General features: G+C 41.6%; 2 protein-coding genes across 4 annotated transcripts; one reads left to right on the top strand and one right to left on the bottom strand.

Moving 5' to 3' along the window:
- Window positions 1-215: 215 nt before the first annotated feature.
- On the top strand, window positions 216-14,452 carry prkaa2 (protein kinase, AMP-activated, alpha 2 catalytic subunit). Its single transcript, XM_034147703.1, has 10 exons — window positions 216-385; window positions 3,013-3,154; window positions 4,254-4,347; window positions 5,337-5,481; window positions 7,282-7,369; window positions 7,985-8,209; window positions 8,670-8,832; window positions 9,074-9,412; window positions 9,498-9,624; window positions 11,030-14,452. Exons 1-10 carry the CDS (start codon window positions 286-288, stop codon window positions 11,275-11,277), a joined length of 1,671 nt encoding a protein of 556 aa, XP_034003594.1. The 5' UTR covers window positions 216-285; the 3' UTR covers window positions 11,278-14,452.
- On the bottom strand, window positions 14,397-26,076 carry LOC117496027 (FYN-binding protein 1). 3 transcript variants are annotated; one of them, XM_034147700.1, is made up of 20 exons: window positions 25,842-26,076; window positions 24,171-25,343; window positions 23,900-24,030; window positions 22,623-22,814; window positions 22,259-22,541; window positions 22,045-22,172; window positions 21,654-21,682; window positions 21,485-21,519; window positions 20,589-20,757; window positions 18,931-19,090; window positions 18,105-18,243; window positions 17,989-18,023; window positions 17,825-17,909; window positions 17,631-17,665; window positions 17,061-17,130; window positions 16,902-16,973; window positions 16,510-16,529; window positions 16,265-16,298; window positions 15,808-15,909; window positions 14,397-15,718 (listed from the first exon to the last, which is right to left on the bottom strand). In XM_034147700.1, the coding sequence occupies exons 2-19, from the start codon at window positions 24,512-24,514 to the stop codon at window positions 15,822-15,824; spliced, it is 2,049 nt and encodes a 682-aa protein (XP_034003591.1). In that variant the 5' UTR covers window positions 24,515-25,343; window positions 25,842-26,076; the 3' UTR covers window positions 14,397-15,718; window positions 15,808-15,821. The 3 variants fall into 3 exon arrangements, with proteins under 3 accessions (XP_034003591.1, XP_034003592.1, XP_034003593.1); XM_034147701.1 differs by having other exon boundaries at window positions 14,397-15,715; XM_034147702.1 differs by having other exon boundaries at window positions 16,510-16,526.
- Window positions 26,077-26,392: the final 316 nt, after the last annotated feature.

Raw genomic sequence — 26,392 nt, 5'->3', positions numbered from 1 at the left:
ATTCGACACCACACCGTGCGAAACGCACACCGAACAGCCGTTTGGCTATTGGGGTCATAATCCCGGTTGTGACTCACAAACGGTGTTTTACCATAGCATATGGGATCCAGAAAGACAGTTACCTATTTCAACTACAATATTGACCAAAAAGCGGACAGTGTGCTTAACGGGGCAGAGTCTCCTGTGCTTCCCCCCCCCCTTACTGAGGTGCCCCGCCCCTCCGCGCACCCCACAGGCAGCACCACACTCCGCACCGAGCGAGCCCAGCCGTCGGTAACGGAGAAGATGGCAGAGAGGCAACAACAGAAACACGAAGGCGGGGTAAAAATCGGCCATTACATCCTCGGCAACACGCTCGGAGTGGGAACCTTCGGGAAAGTGAAGAGTTAAGTCGTGCTTTTGTGAATGTGTGCGTTTGTGTGTGAAGTAAACATGAAGTAGTCACCTAGCTTTCCCCCTGAACGGACCGTGTTGAACTTGCTGGTCACTGAGCAGTTAGCGTAGCTCGACGGGTTACCAGCTGTGACAGAAGGGATTTAAAGCGTAATGTGCTTCGAGAATCCGCCAGCTTGAAAGTCAAATTCTTTCACGAAGCCCCCGCTGTGGCTACTCTTTACAGCTATGGCAGGTGAAATTACCTGTACGCCAGCAGCTAAAGGAAGATGCACAGTCATACCCACTTTATTATCTTATAATAATGTAAGAAGTTGGTGTTGTGGTTTTCTGCCCCGTGTAGCATCAAAAAACGGTTTACAGCTTGCCCGAAACCCACCGTGTGAGCATGATGTTGTTAACTGACAAGATGTTTATAAACGCTGTAGGTTGTCCGATATATGACCCCATTGCAAACATGTGTTGGCCTGCTAATGCCCACTAAGTCGAGACAACCTTTTACAGACCTTACGTTCAAGTACTGGAGGGCTATCTATACAGGATATTATTTCAGTTTTTGCGTGACCTTGTGAGCTTTAACTCACCCAGCATGTTTCTTGGGTGCGTAGTTAAGGGATGTAGTAGTTTAGCTGGGGACAACCCTCCTCATGTCTTGGCTACATCATAATCCCCTTATTATATATTTTTGCAATCTAGCAAGCATCAAAACTATTACAAAAATCCAATCTAAATTGACATTAGTTTAAAACCTGTTTACATATTACAAAACACGTTTTTAGTTGCATAGCCTACCTAATACTGCCTTCAATCCAAATAATGAAAAAATACACAAGATAGAAAGAAAGATGTAAAAACAAACAATGACAAACTGAGCTGAAAAAACTAACCCATCAGTAGACTGCAATCCAATAAAAACAACATCATGCATGAAAAAAACTGCTTAAAAAACAGAGACTTCAGACCCTCAGGCAGGCCGATAGCTCCAACTCCCTAAACAAGGACTTGGCCAGCAGATAAGGGCTAAGAGAGCAAAACATTGTTTGCATAATTGTAATAATAACAGTAATATACTGTCATGTTGAAGCCCACGGTGCTTCAGACAAGGCAAGGCAAGGCAAGGCAAGTTTATTTATATAGCACCCTTCAACACAAGGCAATTCAAAGTGCTTTACAAAAATGGAAGACATTATGAAAATGGCATTTAAAATCAGTCATTAAAAAGAAAAGATAATAAAATAAACATTAAAAGAAAAAATACATGGATAAAAGTTAAAAGTTACAGTGCAGTTTAAGATGTGAATAGTTCAATTAAAAGCAGCGGCAAAAAGAAAAGTCTTCAGCCTGGATTTAAAAGTAGTAAGAGTTGCAGCGGACCTGCAGGTTTCTGGGAGTTTGTTCCAGATATTTGGAGCATAATAACTGAATGCTGCTTCTCCATGTTTAGTTCTGACTCTGGGGACAGAAAGCTGACCAGTCCCTGAAGACCTGAGAGTTCTGGATGGTTCATAATTTAGCAGTAGGTCAGACATGTATTTTGGGCCTAAACCATTCAAAGCTTTATAAACCAGCAGCAGTATTTTGAAATCTATTCTTTGACACACAGGAAGCCAGTGTAAGGACTTCAGAACAGGAGTGATGTGATTCACTTTCTTAGTGTTAGTGAGGACTCGAGCAGCGGCGTTCTGAATTAGCTGCAGCTTTCTAATAGACTTTTTAGTGAGACCTGTGAAGACACCATTACAGTAGTCCAGTCTACTGAAGATAAAAGCATGGACAAGTTTTTCCAAATCCTGCTGTGACATTAGTCTTTTAATCCTAGATATGTTCTTTAGGTGATAGTAGGCTGATTTAGTAACTGTTTTAATGTGACTGTTGAAACTCAGGTCAGAGTCCATGACTACACCTAGATTTCTGGCTTTATCTGTTGTTTTGAACATTGCAGACTGAAGCTCAGCGCTAACTTTTATACGTTCTGCCTTGGCTCCAAAAACCATTACCTCAGTTTTATCTTTGTTTAATTGGAGAAAGTTCTGACACATCCAGTCATTGATTTGTTCAATGCACTTACTCAGTGTTTGAATTGGAGCATAATCTCCTGGTGAAATTGTTACGTAAATTTGTGTGTCATCCGCATAGCTATGGTAACTTATTTTGTTGTTTTTCATTATCTGAGCCAGTGGTAGCATGTAGATGTTAAAGAGAAGAGGCCCCAAGATGGAGCCTTGAGGTACCCCACATGTCATATTTGTCAACTCAGATGTGTATTTACCTATAGAAACAAAGTTTTTTCTGTCCTTTAAGTAGGACTCAAACCAATTTAGAACTGTTGCCGAAAGTCCCACCCAGTTTTCTAGTCGGTCTAGCAATATGTTGTGGTCAACAGTATCAAACGCAGCACTGAGATCTAATAATACTAACACTGAAGTTCTGCCACTGTCTGTGTTTAAGTGGATGTCATTGAAGACCTTTACAAGAGCAGTCTCAGTGCTGCAAACATAATAATTTGATAATCCAAATCAAACCTTAACATATATCTTTCCTCTCTCTTGTGAGTCCCTATGTGTTTTTTTTTTATCTGCCTGCTGCATCTGCTTCATATCTGTATTCTGTTGTTTTCAGTTGGCGAGCATCAGTTGACGGGTCATAAAGTGGCTGTAAAGATCCTAAACAGACAGAAGCTCCGCAGCCTCGATGTCGTCGGGAAGATTAAAAGAGAGATCCAGAACCTCAAACTGTTCAGACACCCACACATTATCAAGCTGTAAGTGCAGACAGATGACACATCCTGCTAAAAGATTTTAAGACTCTCGGTGCTGACAGTGACACAGAGAGATAACAGATATTTGAAAACAAGGGGCTTGTGTAATGTGGCCCTTTTGCTATGTTGTGTTCTCTCTGTTGTGGCATGTTTAGCATGTTCCTGTTTGTTTACTACAGCTGCTTGTGCAGTACTGAGCATGCCCACAGGGCTCCCAGGAGGTAGAACACAGAAATGCCAATAACATATCAATGCACACACACTTCTGGTTAGCTCAGAAATCCAGAATTGGCTATTATCTCTTCATGACTAAATCCTTGTCCTCTCCCAGATGTCTTGGCCTTTTGTGTTTTTGTTTCTTTGACCTTGTGTTCCCTGTTTCTCTTTCCTTCATTCTCACTGACCTCTTTCTCCTTGTCAGTCCATGTCTCTCTGTCTCTCTCCAAACAATCTCTGTGTTATTTTTAGGTAAGGGTTAGTCCACTGTAAGCTAGAGCAGATATATGAGCTTGAGTGCTGTGGAACACTCTGTCACAAACATTTACATTCACAAACACTGGCACAAACACACATATATTTTAGGCTCATAAGCTTGCATGGACACTCGCCTCTTTGTTTGCTATATTGGCCCTTTTTGTTGGAACCAGCATGAAAGGAAACTAATAAGAATAAGTGTCCTAACGTATTACAGACAAAGAGAGAAATTGTGATTTGGTTTGTGAATTTCCGCCCAAGGTGCCGGCTGTGTTATGCTACACTGGTCTAAACAGGAATAAAGCAGATTGTGATGAAGTACAGAATCTCCTGAGAGCAACCACTCATGAGATTGGGCCTGCATTGTATTAAGCCTGACCTTTATGAAATAATGCCTACCCTTAGCAGTCATACATCACAGCGTAGCCTCGCCTTTCTCTGCATTTGTTTCTCTATATTTCTTCCTTTTATGTTTTGAAGCAAATACATTTTCTCTAGACATGATATAATAGCCTATTGACATGTTTATATAGTTATATTACATGTAGGGATAGGATGTTAAAGAGGCAGAAGTGTTCATTAACTTACAGTATGCAGATGTCAATACAAGCATATGTTTGTGTTTTAGGTACCAGGTGATAAGTACACCCACAGACTTCTTCATGGTCATGGAGTATGTTTCTGGCGGTGAGCTGTTTGACTACATCTGCAAACATGGACGGGTAAGATATTGCATTTATTAGTTGTTGTGCTCAAGCTGTCTGTATTTGCAGTTTACATTTTGATTTCTAATAATGTTTCTGTCTGTATGTGTTTTAAAAATGTGTGTAAAGGTTACTATAGGGCCCCCTCAAAATCAGTTGCTACATCTCAATGTGTTTTCCCTTCAATAAATTCAAGTTATCCTCATCGACTAGGTCCCAGGGGACACTGCATTACAGAAATATTTAGTCCTGTAGTAACAGCTCGAGTTGTATACACAGTAATGGCGTTGCAAAGCAGTGTCTGAGGTGATGTGACCTTTTTTTAACAACACTTACAGGATTTGTTTTATTTGGCAGGTGTTCTAACCAAGTAATACTTATATCAGTGTTTCTTTGGGGGTCATAGACACTGCTAAATGCAACTTTCTTTTGACTATAGAGATATAATTATTTAGGATGAGTTGTATTAGCATTTTTTTTAGAACTATAAATGTTTTCCTACTCTGTAGAGACAGCTAAATACTGTCTAAATTACAGCTAGCCCCATTACAAATATATTATGCCCCAATGTGTTTACTTTTCCTTTCACTATTCGTGTGACCTTCCAAGTAATATAATTTATAGTTTATGAGTCATGAACACTTGATTGACAACAGTTTTATTTTTCTGTCAATGCGAATTTTAATGTTTACTTTACTCACATTTAACTTTGATACTTTCTTTGAGATTTAAACTTAGAGTAAAGCATGGTATTCCACAATCACACACACATATAAACAAGCACACGTCAGACATCTACGTAAAGACAATCTCTTCTTGGGACTGTCTTTATTTTTAAAAGAATAATCCTATTTGGACCTGGGCCATGAGCCATAACAACCTCATGAGCAGCCCTGCCTGAACATGATACATTTGCTCAAAACAACACGTCTTATCCAACGTTCTTACCAAACAATCAGAAAAACACTCACGGTTCGATCATGTGGATTTCATATTGTGTCTTTCAGGTGGAGGACACAGAAGCTCGGCGTCTTTTCCAGCAGATTATCTCAGCTGTGGACTACTGCCACAGACACATGGTGGTCCACAGAGACCTCAAACCTGAGAACGTCCTGCTGGATGCCAGCAAGAACGCCAAGATAGCTGACTTTGGTAGGAACTAGAGATGTCCCGATCCGATCACGTGATCGGGGATCGGAGCCGATCACGTGATTTTCAAAAGATCGGAATCGGGAGAAAAAAAATCAGGGATCGGGATTTTTTTTTTTTTTTTTTTAAATTATATAAAATATTTTTATCATTTTATTGAATGTTACAAAACAAAAATGACCATGTTCACGTCTTAAAGACATCCTGAGGCCTTAGTTTTGGTTTAAAATTACACAACATCATGTATGTGTTGCTTGTTTTCATAGACCTGGTTGCTTATTTCTCTCAAATCTGGCAACAGAGTGGGCAGGGCGCAGTGTCTAATAGTAGCAGTAAGCTAACAAGAGGCTACGTTCAGCTGGTGACTCGGGAGTCGGGACAGAGAAAATGTCAGGAGTTTGGAAGTACTATAAAATTGAAAGCGAAGGCAGTGTAACAGCCAGATGCAATGTTTGCAAGGTGGAGGTTCCGCGTGGTGGAAAGAACAGAGCTACGTTCAACACGACCAATCTAATACGCCACCTGAGAAACAAACACCAACAACAACACGAGGAGTACACAGCGGCCACTCAGGTAACGGCACTGAAACAACCGACACTTTCAGAGACTTTTAAAAGGAAAGAGAAACTGCCCCAGAACAGTGTTTTCACTGTTTCACTGGCCAAAAAAAGAACAGCCAAGATAGCTGAATTCATCGCGTTGGATGACCAGCCGTTATCTGTTACCTTTTTTTTCTCTTAATGCATTGCATAAAGATCGGATCGGGAAAAATCGGTATCGGCAGATTGTCAAAATCAAATGATCGGAATCGGATCGGGAGCAAAAAAAGGTGATCGGGAGATCCCTAGGAACCCTAGAGAAAAGACTTACAGTTAAAAGGAGAGACAAAAGGATTGGTATGGCAGAAGAATTGTTAGGGAATTTAAGAAGAGAGAAAGCATAACAGAATATTTTCATGGGGGAAAAAAGAAACACGAAGAGGCAGAGTTGTGGCAGAGCTGAGTGAAATTACTAAGTAATTGGAAAGTTGATTAGAGGCAAGAGAACATTGGTTGCAGTTATATAAGTCATACACTTAATTATACACTCATACAAAAGTGTGAAATCACCGTCTTGCACCTGTTAACCTCATAATTAAATGAACATTTATTTCTCACTGAGCACAGTTTCTCATCGGTTATGGCATGATTTTTCTGGCTGATTTGTTAAGAGACTGTACCCGAGGCAATAAGACCATGAAAGAGAGAAATATGTTCACAAACACACTAAGGCCCGTGTGCACAGCAGGGTGTGTGGGCTGCAGAGAGGTCCCCTAGCAACGGCCAGGTCTCATATCATGTCTGGCAGGAAGCCTTGAGACCCAGTGTCATCTGATAGGGAAGGAATCGTGGGGGCTTACAGCAAGGGAAGTGTTTTGGCTGAGGGCAACAGACACTGGAGAGTAGGGAGAGGGAGTGTTAAAGGAACCGGGCTAAAAGATAAAGAGAAGGTCAGCACTTCACAGACTGTCTGGTGTTTAGCGTTTGGCAGAGGCCCTGGCAGGCAGAGACAGGCTCATCCAATTAGATGAGCTTTGTGCTTAGAGCTTAGAGTCTTGGCGGGTAAATGAGGATAAAGATATCAGCCGTGCCCGCAACGTAAAACTCTGCCCTCCCTGTCAGGGGGCCATGTTCATTTAACCAAAGGATCAATAGCAATAATATGATGATAGAGGATTGTTTCATTAGTCTGTGTTATTGTCAGAGTAAACACTGAAGGGTGTTAATATGCATCTAATATATTTATCCCACGTTTGGCCAACAGGTCTGTCGAACATGATGTCAGATGGGGAGTTCCTACGGACGAGCTGTGGCTCACCCAACTACGCTGCTCCAGAGGTCATCTCAGGAAGGTGTGTGTGTGTGTGTGTGTGTGTGTGTGTGTGTGTGTGTGTGTGTGTGTGTGTGTGTGTGTGTGTGTGTGTGTGTGTGTGTGTGTGTGTGTGTGTGTGTGTGTGTGTGTGTGTGTGTGTGTGTGTGTGTGTGTGTGTGTGTGTGTGTGTGTGTGTGTGTGTGTGTGTGTGTGTGTGTGTGTGTGTGTGTGTGTGTGTGTGTGTGTGTGTGTGTGTGTGTGTGTGTGTGTGTGTGTGTGTGTGTGTGTGTGTGTGTGTGTGTGTGTGTGTGTAATAACTCACTCCTTATGCTGTTATAACCTGCGCAGTGTGTGTAGATCTGCTGATAAATAGCCTCTGTAGCGATGTTGGCGGGCCAGGTAATCACTCTGGATGTAGGAGAAACATTCAGCCTAACCCACATGGGATTGAAAGAGACCATTACTTACACTCATCATCTAATCCTGACTTTACAAAACACGTACAAAAAATGAGAAGAATCACAAACAAACAGAACTCGAACTAATTCATTGGTGTCGTAAAAGCATAAATAAAACCCTTAACAAAATCTTATATTAATATTACTATATAAAATGTTTGTTGATTACCTGTCACGTCTTCTCATGGCTCTGTCAGGCTCTATGCCGGCCCAGAGGTGGACATCTGGAGCTGTGGGGTGATCCTGTACGCCCTGCTGTGCGGCACGCTGCCCTTCGATGATGACCACGTCCCCACGCTGTTCAAGAAGATCAGAGGAGGGGTCTTCTACATGCCAGAGTACCTGACTCGCCCGGTGGCCTCGCTGCTCACACTCATGCTGCAGGTGGACCCTCTGAAGAGAGCCACCATCAAAGACATAAGGTGCTCCCCCCACTCTGTGTGCCGCATTTATCTTCTCTTGATTCCTGCCATGGTCACACAGGTTAAATCATTGTTAAGAGCTGCATTGGCTTTAGTCTCTGCACTCTGCTGAGGATTGATTAACATTTGTCATTCAGCTTTTTTCACCACATTGCCTAGAACCCAGCATTTTCAGATGATTGTTTTAACAAGTCATCAGATTTTATTTCTCAAAGCAGTGGGAGGAAAAATTGAAGTTAACATCAAACAGAAGTGTATTTTCTCTTATCTTAGTGCTAGGCCTATAATGGTAAAGGTCCCCCATCTGAAGTGTGATTACAAAAACAGCCTGATGTGTTTAACAACAGTTTGAGCTCATGAAAGCTTAAATGTCATACTGTGACATTTTGAGATTATTTGCTTTTCCATAACCCCTTAGGTTGGGTTTTCTGATAACTGACGGTTATTCTCTCTCTGTTAGGGAACACGAGTGGTTCAAGCAGGACCTGCCGTGCTACCTGTTCCCCGAGGACCCCTCGTACGATTCGTCAGTGCTGGATGATGAGGCCGTCAGGGAAGTGTGTGAGAAGTTTGAATGCACCGAGACAGAGTTTGTGTCCAGCCTTTACAGCGGGGATCCACAGGTACACGACACACTTTTTAAAGAAATAAATTGGCCTTTTCTCTGTTTACTAAACTGTGACTGTTTTAGTAGTGAAGCCATATATTTGGTGTCATGATCTTGGCAGTGAAACAATGTGTTATAAGATATTTGACGATAAAGTTGGGAGTTATTTACTTTAGCCAACATCAACGTCTGCCTTTGGTCTCAGTGAATGATCTCTTTAGTCTTTAAATGACTGTGCTTCCTCCCTGTCTCTGCAGGATCATCTGTCCGTAGCTTATCACCTGATAATAGACAACCGTCGCATCATGACCCAGGCCAGCGAGTTCTACCTGGCCTCCAGTCCTCCCCAGGGCTCCTTCATAGAAGAGGGCATGCCGCTGCCCCCCGGGGTTAAAGCCCACCCAGAAAGGATGCCTCCCCTCCTGGCCGACAGCCCAAAGTCTCGTTGTTCTCTGGATGCTCTCAACACCACCCGGCCCAAACCCCTAGCAGTGAAGAAGGCCAAGTGGCACCTCGGCATCAGGAGTCAGAGCAGACCTTACGACATCATGGCTGAAGTGTACAGGGCTATGAGAACCCTCAGCTTTGATTGGAAGGTAAGAGGATATGTCTTACACTTAACGTATACATACAGTATTTACAAAGGCGTATGAATTACATGGTCTGTTTTATGTTCTGAAGGTGGTGAACCCATATCACCTGCGGGTGCGGAGGAAGAATCCAGTGACAGGAAACTTGGTGAAAATGAGCCTGCAACTGTACCAGGTGGACAGCAGATCTTACCTCCTCGACTTCAAAAGCATCGATGGTTAGTGACAGACAAAACAGATTTTACAACACCTATAATTTTGAATAATGCATACCTAAATGAAAGAACATTTGTATCATAAAGAATCTTTTCTTCTCTGATAGCAAATGCTTTCGCAATGTTGCTACACTGCAACTCAATTTGTCTGCCCTAATTTCACGGCTCTAAAATCTGCTTTAGCTGAGTTGGTAGAGGAGGTGGTGTTTATGCAGATTAAATGGCAGGGTGCACTTCTGGTACTTGTTTAAGCATCAAATTGCACTTACGATGCAGCCTACGCAAGCCACCTCTTTTACAAACGCAAGCACAAAAGGCATCTTTTCATTCGTCATGTATATATGCCGTGCGTTCCTATATGTTAGACTATTCTACACACATAAACAATTGTAAAAATATTTACCGCCAATTATCATGAGTAGATCGTGACCGTCCTCTACCTCTGCCTTATTCTCATCTTCTCTTTTTAAGATTGAATTTCCTTGTTTAAAGGGGACCTATCATGCAAAATGCACTTTTTGATGTCTTTTATACATAAATATGTGTCCCCGGTGTGTCGTGGAACTCACGCAGCGTCAGAAAATAAAACCCTTTCTCTTTTCCTCCGTACCCAAATCTTTTAAAAACGGGGGTACAACGAGCGGATACAGATTTGCTGCCGATATGACGTCAAATCGGCAGCGGACCCACAGAAAGTTGCTATCAGAAACAATGCCTGACGTGTTTTGGACGTAATCTCGTCTTTGTTTACATTAGCAAGCCTCGCTAACACTCAGAGCTAACCTGTACTGTAGAGCAAATGTGTTTAAAAAGCAGGAAATAAAAAAAGGAACTCACCTTGTGATAAACCCGCAAGAGAAAAAGCATTTGAGCTCCATACTGTTTCAGAAATAATCCTTGATGTGGTTTAGAACAGGATGGCGTTTTATCACAGCAGAATTTAACTTTATCTCCGGTAGAATTCTGATCAGGCATTAGCTCCGCCTCCTCTTTTTATTTTTTTCAAGCTAAGGACCCAAAATCCGCGTTTCTCTAACAGGGCTGCAAAAGAGGGGTATGAGCTGTATGAGGCATGGCTACAATGGGTGAACTGTTTGGTATTTTAAGCAAAAAACTTCACAGACATGTTTTGTATAGGTATGGCCCTACAATATATGTTTCCAATATAGCACAATAGGTCCACTTTAAAGGCTAAATTCCAAATTCAATTCAAATTTTTTTCTTTAGAGTACTTGAATTTATTTTAACATGAGAGTAATTGGTTGTGATTTATAATTAATCCAGTAATTACATTATGGATGCACGTTAAACATTTGAATTAAACAGACAAAAAACGTTTCCTATATCATTTTAGAATCACTATACAAACACATTGACCTCATTTCCTCTCTGATCATGTGACCCCCAGATGACATCATCGAGGCGGCAGGTAAATCAGGGTCGTCCACTCCCCAGAGGTCGGGCTCCACGGCCGGGCTGCACAGACCCAGACTGAGCATCGACTCGGCGACCCCGGCGCTGGACCTGCAGCTGCTCAGCTCCTCCCTGCCGGGGTCACTGTCCGGCTCCTCCCCCCTGCTCACCTCACGCCAGGGATCACACACCATGGACTTCTTTGAAATGTGTGCCAGTTTGATCACTACGCTCGCACGCTGAGACCTCCTCACCTCGCTGCCACCTGGGTGTCAGTGGGGATTTAAAGCCAAATGCTGATCTGGGATGTAGGGAGTGTAGAGGTTCGGAGTGACTTCCTCTTTCTGTCTCCTCGCCATCTCAGCTCCAGTGGTACTGGACTGGAAGGGTGAATGGCTGTCACCTCAGATCAAGGAGACATAGAGAGGAAGCCTTTCTCAGAGAGGCAGATAATTAGTTTTCTTTTTTCTTGTTTTGACACAGTCATGGGGTCAGAGTCTTGGAGTTTAAACATCCAGCCACAGCTAATGAAAACTGATCCTGGGAGAGTGGAGTCTGTGAACTGGTCGGCAAAGAGAGAGGCATTAGGGCACATCTCAGTCGCGTTGCAGTCTGCTAAGGTCAAGTTTAACGTCACTACTCCCACAAACACCTTCAATCTGTTATTAACTGCTGTCATCAACCCAAAATACACTGATCCTGCTGAGTTTGCCCCAGCCACTGATCAGAGGTCAGTTTTAATGTTTGTCTTATATAGTGATCAAGACACTGGTTTTAAAAAGTTATAACATATAAAATCTTATTTCAGATTTTATATTATATGGTTTGTAAACTGCTTTTGTTCTCCATGTAAAAAATATATTTATAATGCAATCGTATAACGTGGGTGGAAAGGTTGGCCAAGGTATACCAAATAACAGACTTTATACAACATAAAATAGATTATTATTTAGATATCAGATCCATATTTATTTTTGAAAGATTGTTATTTAGGCACTGTTATAGTATTTAAGCACAGAATCTACGTAGAGTTTTATCCTGATTTTGAATAGATTGTAGAAGATTAATGAACCTGGAGAGACAGCCGGATAGTCGGGTGATAATACTCTGCATAACACTGATCAGTGTCGAAGCACAGATACACACCATCTCACAGGAGTTTACACAACCACCCCATAATCTGACTATTGTTGTGAAGCAACGGACTGTGCATAGGACGCGTACCTCTGATATTCCAAAGAAAAGACACTCTACACTTCATTTAAGTGAATGAATGCGTTAATGTTGCGTAGTCATGCATGTACAGAATATAACTGAAAAACATGGCAGTCAGTCAGATAAGCAGTGAGCTAAGAAAGAAGCCATGTGCTAGGCTACAATTAATAACAATTAAAAACAAAGTATTCCCGTTAGGCCTTTTAAAAGGAGAAATAATTCCATCAAAAATAAGCGCCTAATGTGAGGTCTAGAATTGTCTTTCTCTATGCATATTAATATTTATTTCATAAATTACTACAAAAGTCAATCAATTTTCAAAATTGCTACCAATCATTTTCGAAGTAATAAAGTTAATTAGCCCTGTGTCCGTGTGTGTACGAATAGATAATGAGGTGATGATGACAATCGATGGGAGGAAGATGATAAATCCATGTGAGCTGGTGTGTATCTGCTGCAGGACAAGCCACAGAAACCTTTTTCCAGCTGCCTTAAAGAATGCAACACAGTCATTCTGTGCATGTGTTTATGGAGAGTGTGTGCATGAGCCAGTGTGTGTAGAGGAGATCAGATGAGTGTGTCACATGACTTTCTTGTTCTTTGTCTGGCGGATCATTGCAGTGACTTTAAAGTTGGTAGAAAGTCGTGTCAAAATGTGACGTCTCTGTGTGTTGGGGCTGTCCTCTGTGTGTTCCTACTGTTGAGCTGTCTGTTCGTCTGCACTTTAAAACTCATTTGCAGATTTAGTGTTTTATTGCATCACACCCTTGTTGTGGATACATAAGCTTTACTGTACCTGTTGTTTCTTGTCCTATGTTTCGATAAATGCCACGGTGTCATCACTTGTTAAGTGTTCTGCATTGTCGTTTTAGAGTCATACCATAGCAGGGTTGTGTCTCTCTGTTGTCATACAATATTTTATCATAATATTTTCAGACTGCATGTTGAGTGAAAGTTGATGCTGCTCAGATAAATCCTCCTGTCTGTCTTTCTCTCGGTTTCTTTCCTTGGTTTTAGAGCAGCGTATTTGTTTTCATAGAGAGGTGTTGCCTTTCTACTGTTCTCAGTCAAATATGTAGGGGGTTAGTAAGACAGGTCTACTTAAGACAGGTGTAACAAAACCCCAAAATGGCCAATATATAATATATTGCACACCTGTTATACCTTTTTATCCATCATTATTTTCACAGGCTTTGGGGTAGCAGGCAGGGGTTTATTTCTTTCAAGTTAAAAAGGAGATTAACGGGCAAACATATCAGAAACTTTGGTCACGTTGGAGGTTTACACACATCGCTGTAGACTATTCAACCAGTTACAGTGTTTTATGACTTTATTGGACCTAGAATAATTTTATGTAGACGAGGTTCTAGTTGGTTACTCTACTTGTTGATTGGAGTGATTATTGTCTGCATCAAACTCAAAATGGAGTCAAATTGCCTGATGAGAGCATTGTGAAGGCTTTTGGTTGAAACAGTGAAAGCCACATTCTTGTTCCTCTGCTAAATCCCTTTATTACACTATCCTGTTTCTACGTCCTGTGTAGGGTTGCCTTTCCTGTCTGTGCCGCCACATACACTGAATATACTCCGATGTGCTCCCTGCTGCCAGACACATGCCACTGCACACAGCTTTTAAACAACAATCAATGTCAAACCTCTATATTACACTCCAGTGCTGTGTCTAATGACTTCTGTTTAGTGAGCGACTCGGTTCACATCAGGATCACATCTGGCCCATTATGCATCTGATTCTGCATTGGAGAGGTCATGGGTATTTTTCCTGATATAACCAGTATTTACTGTCAGATGCAGCACTGTACCATTACAACTGTATGCAACTACCAGTGGCATGTTAGTAGTTAGACTCTAATCTGTGTTGAAAGCTGGGAAACACAGGGGGCCGAATCAAATACAGACGGAGAACTCCAACAGCAAGGTGGTGCTCTCTGTTTATCTGTGGTGGGTTTTTATGATAAGTAACTTAAATACACCTGTGTGTGTCGTACGCGCGCGTGTGTGTGTGCGCGTGCACTGGTTATTGGGAAAGAAAGTGTATAAGGCTGTGTTTGTCACAGTTTCTCTTCCTGTCTCTGTCTGATTGGGGTTTGGATTTCTCTTGTTACGCACTGCATGAAATTGCTGTTATAATTTGCACTTGAATCAGTATTTATTGAAAAACAATAAACCAACATATAAAAGGAAAATGTTTTTGTCCTAAATGCTTTGTCAATTTCACACCCATCACAGAGGATTATATAAGTGTTTTTTCCAGACAAAAACGCACCCTTAGATGTCGACAAACAACATTTTACTCACAAAAATGACCTCAGGTGATCATCACACCACTTTGTCTTCTATAACACTTGGTATTCATCAGCTTCAGGGAAAGTCGTAGAAGAAAGGCGGTGAGATAAAAGTGACACCTGCTACACATCCGCTCCATAAAAATTAAAGAAAGAAAATAAAGTTTATGGATTGTGCTTCCCTCCAGAATGTGCAACTGTAAACAATACATAGCAACTGGTCTGTTTGTTTTAGATTTCCCTCCATGGTTATTGGTGCCATTAAAGATAATTATACATAATATATTTAAAGCTCAGCATTTAAATACTATGACACGAGTTACATATGCACTTCTATAATCCATAATGATATTCAACAACACTAACGGGTAAATAGAAGTAGAAAAGATACTCGTGTACAAAAAAACAAGAATAATACAAAAACACATGGAAGAACTGACTAGCCCAGTATTAAGTAAAAAAAGAACTATGTATGTAATATGTAAGTTTATATATGTAATTTGATATGTAATTTATTCATTTGTATGTCTCCAAGCTATACTTCTATTTACTCCTTTGCTACCAACACTGTAAACTGGTAACAAGTGTATTGGACACTAACTAACTAGATTATCCTGAGGAATAACCTGACTGAAGAAAGACTAGTGATTTCTCGGAATATGAATGAAAATGAGAAGTAAACTAATCTGCCTGTTCTCACTGCCTGTGTCTGCTGTCACACTGTTTTCTTAAACTGGTCTAAGAATAATCTACATGTTCCATCATCTTCCCCTTATTTACACCACCATTTTTTTGGGGTTATTTGCACATGACGTGTGAACATTTTCAAACGCATGAGGTGTGTTTGATAAATGTTTGTACTTCTTTTTCCTGGGATCAGCAGCTCATATTGGTCCAATTTTTCAAAATCATACAGAGCCACCAGGTCCCTCTCTGCTTTCACACGGAGAGCTTAAAAAAAAAGTTTGAGGAGACGGTGTATCGCTTGTTGAGAAATCTCCTTATCTCATCATACTGATCCATAAATGCCGTCACCAGGTAAACGAGGTCACAGTCAGGAAGATGAAGATACTGTCACAGTATTGGGTGACTGACACGGGTCACAGTGTGCAGAATAACAGTATGGACACATTTTGTTTTTCCTCTGCCTGGCTGCTCTTTGTCCTGCTGTTACAAACAGAAAAACAACGTGTCAGTAAGTGAAGTGCACAGTGATGTCATGTAGTGACGAGAGAGTCCAGGCGATTTGTTCTTACCTTGTTTATGAGAATTACTCCACTGTCAGGTCAGCATACATGTCAGGAGGAGGTAAAATGATCATGTCAGGATGATCAAAATCTAATGAAGTAACTTCAGGCCTGTAAGAAAAACACATTTTAAATTATTCAACATGTCCAAACACAACCCAGAAACGTACAGTTCAGTATGAGGTGCTGCAATGTGGGTTACTGTGCCAGCAGGAAAAAAGGAGGGTAAAATCAGTTTGACTATGAATATAACAGTACATGGAATCAACTCATTATCCTACCAGACACAAGACAACGACTGTCAACAAAACAACAAACAAAGAATTTCATGCTCAGCAGAATAATACAAAGGGCTAAAAGGAAGGAAACTTTTCTGTCTACAGGTTGCACAACCTTAGCTTTGTCCTTTGTGTACGAGTGTGTGTGTGTATGTGTGTGTGTGTGTGTGTTTTATAACTCTACTTACAAGGAATCTTCTTCCTCCTCCACTAGCACAGGACCTGTGATGGAAACACATTCAGTCAAATCTAATGCTTTTTAAATGGTATAGATGGATAAACTGATTTTTATTTAAAAAAAACAATACTATGTATTCACAATAAACATTATAGAATGAAATGATCATGTTGCACATTATTATACAAACACATGGTCATTTTACTTTATAACGTTTCTATATTTAAGAATCAGGGATGTTCAGACATCACTTACATGTCTCTGGTTCAATGCTGCTGTAAAAAATAAGGAAAAGCAACAATCAAAACACAGTTTGTGTGTGTGTGTGTGTGTGTGTGAGTGTGAGTGTGAGTGTGAGTGTGTGAGTGTGAGTGTGTGAGTGTGAGTGTGAGTGTGAGTGTGAGTGTGAGTGTGAGTGTGAGTGTGTGTGTGTGTGTGTATGTGTGTGTGTGTGTGTGTGTGAGTGTGAGTGTGAGTGTGAGTGTGAGTGTGAGTGTGAGTGTGAGTGTGAGTGTGAGTGTGTGTGTGTGTGTGTGTGTGTGTGTGTGTGTGTGTTGTGTGTGTGTGTGTGTGTGTGCGTGCGTGCGTGCGTGCGTGTGTGTGCGTGCGTGTGTACAGCGGATGTGCAGTTTGTGCTTCATGCCTACCTGGGAGCAGGTTCTGCAGGTTTTGGTGCATGGAAAAATGTGGCCAATTTCTGAAGTGCTTCATGTCTTGCACTAATAAAAAATGAATAATAAAACAGTCAAATACTATTCGATATACAATGAAGTTTATATGTGTAAGAGAGAATCAGGTAAACTCACTTGTCATGTGTGCCCTCTGCGCTGATGTCACTTTGACTGTGTTGGTGGTTTATGCTTAGATCTCTGTTTCCTAATAAAATACAGGCGAGAACTTTACAACACATACCTATTGCATTAATTATATCATAAGCACACAGGTACTGAAGACACTAAACCTTGGAGTCATTGTAACACACTTTAATTACTAACATCTTCCTGTGAACTCAAACAACCTGCTCCTCTGCTGATGTTGTAATTCAGCTTTTAAAGTATGCTAACAACTGAGACTTCTGTGAGTCTTTCAATGATGATTAGTACAGAAGGGAGTGGGATTCCAGTAGCTTGACAAAAAGTCATGATGACATGATAAAGACTCATGTTTGTAGTATCGCTTCTCTATTGTATCTGCACACTTATATCAATATAGGAGATACAACAAGTGTCGACACCATATGAGAAACACAAGTGTCACACTGTGTGGTACATAACACAACCAGTCACACATTGCCTTACATCATCACCAACTGTAAAGTATAAACAGTAAGCTAGGAACACAATGTGTTGAAGAAAGTCCTGTTTGAAATGTCTTACCCATATCTGGCATTGAGAGTGTCCTGTTGTGGCCCCTGCAGAGGAAACAGATTGACAAGACAAGGCATTGATAATAAGAAAACAACGCATAGCCAGCGATGACTTATCAGAGATCAGTGTCAATGGTGCTGATAGGCCTCTATCTCAAGATGTAATATCAATCAAAAGCATAATGTAGATCCATCCTGACTCACATTGGAGTCAGTGGATCTGCGGTATCAGGAGGAGGGGAGATGGGTTCTTCTTCGTCACCGGTCCACTCCTCACTGTCATCTGTGACTGCACACAACACAAACATCAGACTGATGCAGAATAAATTCAACACAGTTTTCATGAATAAGAACAGCAAGATACTTACAGCTTTCCGCTGACAATGGATAGTGGTTTGAGGCCCTGAGAAAAAGAGAGAAATACAGCTATAAATAATCTTCCAACAGTGTGAGGAAGAATGAGTGAGGGGGTGTGCCCTCCTACCTGCTCCCCGAGCTGGTAACCTCCTCCTCTGAGACCACAATGTTGTTGTTGTTGCCCCTGCGAGAGATGGCCGCCTTCTTTCCGAGCTCCAGCATCTCCTTGATGTCCAGCTCCACATGATCCACGGCAACATATCCGTCTGTAACAAACACACACAGGGTTAGTGCCGTGATACACAATCAAGGAATGTGATTGTTTGTTTGTTGATCATTTCTGTGTGTGCATTTTCATTTGATCAATCTAAATCAGGGATGTCAAACTCAAATACACAGTGGGCCAAAATAAATCAATCAATGTTTGGGGTCAGGCTCTGAGCTGAGGAAATCCTCAGGATTGAGTGAAGGTGTGCGTGCAATATACCGGCGGGCTAGATCTAATAGTAATTAAAAATAATCCTGCGGGCCGAAATTAAATCCACCAAGGGCCTGATTTGGCCCCCGGGCCTTGAGTTTGACACATGTGATCTAAATCGACAGAATTAGCTGTGCTTGGTTTGTTTTAAATCATTTTCATTTGATTTTAATTATGTAGCATATAGCCCCGGAGCATTGAATCTAATTTTCTACATTTTATTTGTTCTTATTGTCTGTAGTGTATAGACATCGTATCAATTCCCAATATCAAAATGTGCAAGTAGTGGGCCAGCCTGCCTAGTGTAATCTATTGATTTAATCCCACAATTACAGCATTTCAAGTTTTCTGTGCGAACACTTTTGTAAAGTTATTATGTTATTCTCTGACTTTCCATGAATCCATCTGTTCCTCCTTTTACCCTTTAGCTGAACAAAATGCTGATGATAACACATGGCTTTAATTAAAAACTCACAGTTGTTGCTGCTGTCCCTGGCCAGCCATTTCCCTTTGGGACAGTTGGTTGTACTGATGATGCTGATGATGTCCCCGTTGTTGGCGGCCAGATCATTTTTACGTCCCTTGGTCGCCACGGTTACTTTTGCTTCGTAGATGGCGTCCTCCTGTCCTGTGATCTAACAAATACAGCGGCAGGTTAACACAACACCTCACATACGTGTATATGCAAACAAACTACAGAGACTTTCTACAGAGAATGTAAACAAAATCTAACTTTTTAATGGATCTTTTTCACAGCAGATATATTGACATGATCCAGAAGGAAAAGCACAGGTGTAATTATTATTATTAACATGAACTGTTTCCCACTTAGAGGGACTTACTTAAAGGTGGGGTAGGTAAGTTTGAGAAACCGGCTCGAGATACACTTTTTGTTATATTCCATGGAATGCTCTTAACATCCCGATAGCAATGAATATCTTAAGTGCTTTGACAAAGAATCCATAAAAAAATGTCATCTGTGGAAGCCGTAGTACTGTAAAAAGCACGACCAATCATTTTAGCCGGCCCGGCTAAAATAACTGGATGGCCTACCTGCCTGTCAGCCTTCCATCTGTGCACAAACTTATCTCGTGCCCTCATTGGTCATGTGCGCGTTCGTGTGTGTTGGAGGAGGGGCTCTGTAAGGAAGTGGCAGATTTTCTCCGGTTGTGTATTTTCAAATTCTACGCATTCGAGCTGGTTTCTCCAAAATTACCTACCCCACCTTTAATGGTGCACTGAGCCATAGTTAATGTTTCCAATTCCACCTGTGCTTTTCCTGTTATGACAAGTCAAAGTGTTTGCAGTAAAAAATAAAGGGATTTCATACTTAATGACATTAACTTCCTTCCACCATGTGAAATGGATGGTTTCCAAAATAATGACACAGTTTGAATTTAAACCTGCAATAACTGCTTTTTTGTTCAATATTTGCTCTTATTTGAACTTTGTTTTCAGAGGCAAATATCTGGTCCATTAGCTGCTCAATGCTCCACTATGTTCACCACATACTTGCTAACTATGGCTACAGTTTGGAGCGGAGCAGCTGCACACCTTGTTATACACCTTGTTATACACCTTGTTATACACCTTGTTATGCACCTTGTTATACACCTTGTTATACACCTTGTTATAGGTGTTTTATTTTGCTCGACAAGGATGTCTGCTGGAGCCAAAAATAACTTGGTAAAAGCATTAAGAGTGAAGCAGAACAGTGCCGTTGCAGGCTGGACAGATGAGTCATAACATTCAAGAATGAGTTAGATAGTTTCTCTCTGTAGCCTACTGCTAGTTCTAACTAAAATGTATCCATTTCTCTTTGTCTGGTCAGAACCATTTGTTTTAAAGCTTTCGAACGTATGCAGGACCCACTGGATCCTGAAGAAAGTTATTTTGTGAATATGGTAACAGTACATTGCATAATAAAGAACAGACTATATATTGTCTGTGGTAAAAAAACAATGAAACAATGTTTAGACATTCCATTTGAGCCTGCTCATGGTGCTCAGCACGGCTCTTCCACCAGGAGGAATGAATCCCGACAGGTTTGTATGCCAAGACACATACCCCACCCTCCCCCGCCGCTCGTACACCTGCCATACCTCCCTGCTCCGTCAAAACAACAGCACTCACTTTGAATTTCTTCTTCATCTCATTCTCCTTCTTTTCCTTTTCTTTCTGCTCTTTCTTTTCCTTTTCTTGTTTCTCCTTTAGCTCCTTCTTCTCCTTCTCCAGTCGCTGCTTCTCCTTCTTCTTCAGCTCTTTCTCATCCGGCCCTTCTGCGGCAGCTTTCTTTTCGCTCCTGCAGAGGAGAGAATGAGTTATATCAGTGTGTTTGAAAGGGACTCCTTGCAGGATATTCAAATGGCAGAGGAGATTATGAGGGAAACAAAGGCAGATCAAACTCTTATTGCTTCAGTTTTAGAATCCAATTTAAAATGTTACTGTTCGCATACAAGGCCCTAAACGGTTTAGCCCCACCGTACCTGGCAGATCTTTTAAAACCATACACACCCACACGGTCACTGAGTTCTGCTGACAGACTCCTTCTGGTCGTCCCTAAATCGAGGTTGAAGCAGCGAGGAGACTTTGCTGTTGCAGCTCCAAAGTTATGGAACGAATTACCCCTCCAGGTTAGACTTGCTCCAACTCTGCCTGTTTGTAAATCTCGTTTAAAAACCCACTTCTTTTCCCTGGCATTTACTGACCAGGTGACACTTGTGTTTTTAAATTTGGGTTTTTATCTTACTAGTGTTTTGTATTGTTTTTACGTCATGTACAGTAGGAGAGTTTTTCAGTCTGTGGCTTCTGATCTGGTTTCATTGTCTCGTGTTTTACATTTGTTTCATGTCCTGTCTGTTTTTCATGTATTTATGCTATGTTTTTTATATAGTTGTTGATGTACAGCACTCTGTTGTTTTTAAATGTGCTATAGAAATAAAATGGAATGGATTGGATTGGATTCTAACATCGTCTGGGGGGAAATCGAGATGGAAAATGAACTGGGTCAAAAAAGAATATGGCCTTACCTGCCGAACCTGCCCGTCTTGCTTTTCTCAACATTCTGTAAACAGGAGATAAGGCTTTATTTAACTTGCATTGAATCTCCAACAGATAAGCATGACTTATCTCACGTCTTTTTTTATTTTAAAAGTGACTTCAGACGGTGGCAAGCAAATAATCACAAAAGCTACTTACTATTTCTTGTTGAGCCTCAGCATATGGATCTGTGATAAATAAAGAGGTTCACAATCGTTTAAGTCAACTTTGAAAACAAGCAATGAGCTAGACTATTTTTAAGATAAAATCACACTTTGTTTTGGTATTTATTTAAGAAATGTTGGCATAGTGTTGGTATTTGTCATTTAAATGAATGGATGAATGCTAATACTCCATCTTTAGAATTGGAGGATTTAGTTAAATGTCACACTTCATGCATGCAGGCATCATTTAGCAAAACATATGAACGTACAGTATATGTTTATTTGATAAAGGGATGTATATGTCTTATCAAAGTTATATGACCGATGCAATTATATCTGGTGTTCCGAATATCTTATTGCTAATATGATAACTGAAAAGTGCTCACTCTTTGGGGGTCCTTTGCGTTTCTTTCCACCGTCACTCTTTGCTTTATTTTTGCCTGAAGACGTAGTGATGTCCTCGTAGACATTTTCTGTGCCCTCATACACATCGTTGCCAGCTTCAGCAGGAATCCTGAAAAGAGAAAGGATGACATCTAAGTTCTCAGAGACAAACGAGTATTTTGAAACAGAGAGCACGGGGTCACTCGTGTGTCTTACCCTGGAGCTTCCTGAAGGACTGGGAAGGAAAATCCTGATAGTCGATTATCTGGATGATCGTCTACAAACGTTGGAGATGCATGCACCTCAGCTTCAGGTGGAGTCGCCCCGTTACTGTAAGACTCCGGCAGGTTCTGTTGATCTGGAGTCTCTGGACCGGTGTAATCCCCATTCCCCCACTCTGGCACCTGCAGCTCTGGAGGATAAGCATCTGAGGTCACATCATCAAACTCTGGGATGTCTGTGGGGTCAGCCTCAGAGAATTCAGGAGGAGCAGGGATCTCTGTAGATAAGATAATCAACTTGTTAGGGGTGGTGTACGAGTTTGATTTCGCAATGTAAAGGTAACAATGCTGACCATTACCTTCCAGAGGAGGAGGAGGGATGAATTCACTCAGGTTGACAGAGGGAGGTCTGTGGGGTTTCTCTGGAACAACTCCCAGAGACTCGGGGTCTGGGAGGAGCCGTTTGGGGGGAGGAGGGGGAACCACCAACAGCTCTGGGACAGGTTCCGACCCCTCCTCAGTGATACCTTCCAATGCTGGAGAGGCTTGCCCTACAAAGAACATGACATGTTATATACCATGTATGACTCATTTGTCAGAGATTTGTGGGTTTCCCAAAGTATTGTATTCAAATTGTATCTGCATTTCAGGATCATCATTTAAAAACAATGAATTGAAAGGGTGGAATATTTCAGCTGAAACACCCGAAGGCGAGAGAAAGTGGAAGAACTTTTGTTTTTGTTAGGAGAAAAAACCAGTTAAACACTTCACAGAAATCATTGAACTCAGACCAGAGCAGAGCTAATGAAAAAACACATAGCAGACCTTACTTTCAAAATCTCTGTGTAACTTTTAAGAAACATAATTGATTTTAAATATATTTCTTTAAATCCAAAGAATGGCACTAGTCCTAGAAAGGTGCAATTGTATTTAATTTAACCATTTCTTGTCATTATAATGGAAACATTTTCCTTAAAATGTTATCACTTTGTATTACAAATAGGTGTTTTGACAATAAAAAGGCAATCATTTAGACTCAAAAAGGTTTTTCCACTGAGAGTTAGCATAGATATACAAGTGTATTACTTTACTATAAGTGACAACAGACCTAGGGAAATAGGTAACAGCATGACATTTTTTTAATTGATACATGCAGCGACATGCACAATGAATACGCTCTGTGTTAATGAAGCCACTGTGAACACAGCAGCAGACCTCATTATGCACTGCCAGCTCAACACCCGGCTCTCTGTCACAATGATGGACTCCTGACATCGCTCCTCCTCTCCTTCATAGCTGACATACCTGTGTGCTCTGCCCTGCCTGCTGCTCAGTTGTCACTGGCACAATGGAGGAATGTTCTCTGTGTGTGTGTGTGTGTGTGTGTGTGTGTGTGTGTGTGTTTTGAAAGTTACTTCTCCAAAGGTATCCTAAAGCATAAATCATACTATACATACCAGATTTTCTGTATAGCTGAGACACGACACTAAGTAAAGATATCATGTAGTTGACAGTACTCCCTGATGATTAGATATGCTTCTGTGTCATTCATTTACAGTTTAAAACTCAAAGAAACACTCCATAAGAAAATAATACAAAGAGGAAAACAACTCTACAGTCAATTGTGTAGACTTACTGTGGTCCAAGCCGTTGAGCTTTCCCTCATAATCAATGGGTGGTAGATCTAGGAGGGAAATGGTGGGACTTGGTGGACGCTCTTCAGAAGGTGGGGTGATGGAGTAGGATGTGGTGGGGTTCGTCGGTTGGCTAAAATCAGATGTACACATTAGGAAACCACAAAATAGCATGAATCAGCTGAACATTTGGTCATACCCTCCATCACTTGAACAATGTTTCAAATGTTGTTTCAATTATGTTTCGGCACAGAGAAAGTTGTTTTGTTTACCCCAATCTTCTTGCGTGCCTTCTCCAGCGCATTGAAGATCCTCTGGTCAACCGGAGACATCTTTCTCGCTGGGCTCATATCCTCCGCCCTGGAGAGGGCAGAGAGGGCCGAGATGGGTCGCTCAGCTTTGGGAGACGACGGAATGGATGGAGGGTCTGTTCCAGGAGGAGGAGGAGGAGGCGTCTCCACTGCAGATATATTTACAGCCTCTACACAAGCCTCAGCAGCAATCTCAGGCTCAGGGAGTGATGGAGGAGGAGTGGGGGCCACTGGAGAAGGAATAGAGATGGCAAGACTGGGTGGGGGGGGTTGGGGAATCGCTGGGTGGATTGGGAATGACTCCATTCTGACTAGCAGGCCTGGAAATGTGCACTGCAGGAGTCTCCATCTCAAGAGGAGTTTCAATCTCTAAGGTTGGAACTTGGAGATCTGGGATATCAGGAACAAAGGTAGGAGGGGGGGTCAATTCGGGAGAGGCAGGGATAGTGGAGGGCGGGGTTATTTCCATTACAGCAGCTGAGTCCGGTAAGATGGGGATGTTTGGTAGAAGGGCAGAAACATCAGGTGCTACAACACCATAGTCAAAATGTACTGGGATGAGTGGCGCTGGTCCAGTAATGCCTAAGGTGGGAGAGTCTAAGATCTGATCTTCAGGGACCTCCGCTGAATTTCTTTTTGTTGACTTCATGAAATCCAGGATGCCCCTCTTCTTTGGCACTGTGCCTGTAGGTGGGGGTGCGGCTGGCACCAGCTCAGCCGTTTTCCCCTTAGGTGCTCCAGGGAGCGGCGGGAGCTTCTTCACTTTCTTCGGTTTCAGATCCTCTGAAATCTCTCCAAGCCTCTCTTTGCTTCCTTTCATTGTCTTGTCTTTGGGTTTTTTCAGCTTCCCTTCACTCTTGTCTTTTCCCTTAGAGATGAGAGGCGTTTTGCTCTGCTTCTTATCATCTTTGAAGATCACTTTGGGGGCATTAACTGTTTTCGCCTCGAGGGTCTGGTTGATGGAGGTCAGAAGGGAGGGGCGTGCTCCTGCAGGGAGGAAGTGAGAGGGACTCGTGGGGGGGGGGACACTTTTCGGTTTGTCTGGGAGGGCAGGTCTGCTCTTCGGTTGCTTCAGAAGAAGTTGCTCCTCCTCCTGAAACTTGGCCATCAGGGCCTTAAAGTCCAGCGTGTCCTCCTGGTGAAAGGACCAAACTATGTAAAGCTTATGTACAATACTACGCTCAGGCAAATACAGAAAGTATATGTTTACTTGTTATCACAAAAAAAGATGTCACTTGTTATGAAAGATAGCGTGGTGCTTGACTAAGATGAAGATTGAAATCGTGGCCATGTTTTACCCTTCACATAACAATGATTGCTTTTTATTTTACTCATTAGCATATCTACAAGTATTTCCGACCTGATAGTGATCTGCCTGTATGGGGGTTTCAACAAACACACACGACATATAGGAGGCCCGTATTTATATAATAAATAGCTGCCAGACAATTAGTCTATATACTGTACTAACACTAACTCAGTCAAAGCACTATGCTGTCATGACAGGAAGAAAGATTACACCTGTTAACACAACATAAATTATAACAATAGTATTGCAAATAGTATCATTATGATAACATAAAGCAAAGTTAAACACACTTTGCGTAATGTTTGATATTAAAGGGCCACATACCTGATCCATTGTGTTTAAATGTCCACCGAAACGACAAAATTCCTTCTTAGTCGAGTAAGTTAACTCCAGTGAGTTCCTTCTTCAGCTTCTCATTATATGTCCAAAGAAATCACACAGTTAACAGTTTTAACGCTTTATAAATCCTGTGCCAACTCAGTGCGTCTCTGCTCCGTGCTGATCGAGACTGGTGTGCGTCCCTTGCGCACAGGAGATGGTTTCGGGGCAGGAATGAGGTTGAGTAGGAATACTGACACTCATCTTCACAAAACAGCCCGTCTCGTCAAACGGGTCTTGGCCCCGGTTGAGCATTTAGAGCAGCGCAATGACTCTCAACAGCTAGGATTGTTTTTTTTATCCTTCAGGAATGTTGCCTGGCTGGCACGGTGTTACGCGCAAATGTGAGTCACTGTCATGAAACCTCGCAACTGGAGTTGTTTTCTTAAAACTGTTAAATATCCACTGTGATTTTGCCAATACAGTAAATCCTGAATCCTAACAATAGGGCAGTGTGTTTGCTCCTGCGAGAAGATGTTGTCCATCGGTGATCTAGC

This window comes from Trematomus bernacchii, unplaced genomic scaffold (assembly GCF_902827165.1).
Source record: "Trematomus bernacchii unplaced genomic scaffold, fTreBer1.1, whole genome shotgun sequence".
NCBI lineage: Eukaryota > Metazoa > Chordata > Actinopteri > Perciformes > Nototheniidae > Trematomus > Trematomus bernacchii.
The sequence above is the reverse complement of the archived record's forward strand: the minus strand, read 5'-3'. Positions and strand labels throughout refer to the sequence as shown.

What these genes read in the sequence shown, in the direction of transcription:
- LOC117496027 (XM_034147700.1), bottom strand. Translation starts at nt 24,514, where the DNA reads ATGGAGTCATTCCCAATCCACCCAGCGATTCCCCAACCCCCCCCACCC. An exon ending in AGATGAAGAAGAAATTCAAA is followed by an intron (nt 19,091 to 20,588) that starts GTGAGTGCTGTT and finishes TGTATTTGTTAG; the next exon opens with ATCACAGGACAGGAGGACGC. An exon ending in CAGGGACAGCAGCAACAACT is followed by an intron (nt 18,244 to 18,930) that starts GTGAGTTTTTAA and finishes TGTTTGTTACAG; the next exon opens with ACGGATATGTTGCCGTGGAT.
- prkaa2 (XM_034147703.1), top strand. Translation starts at nt 286, where the DNA reads ATGGCAGAGAGGCAACAACAGAAACACGAAGGCGGGGTAAAAATCGGC. An exon ending in CACCCACACATTATCAAGCT is followed by an intron (nt 3,155 to 4,253) that starts GTAAGTGCAGAC and finishes TTTGTGTTTTAG; the next exon opens with GTACCAGGTGATAAGTACAC. An exon ending in CGACTTCAAAAGCATCGATG is followed by an intron (nt 9,625 to 11,029) that starts GTTAGTGACAGA and finishes TGTGACCCCCAG; the next exon opens with ATGACATCATCGAGGCGGCA.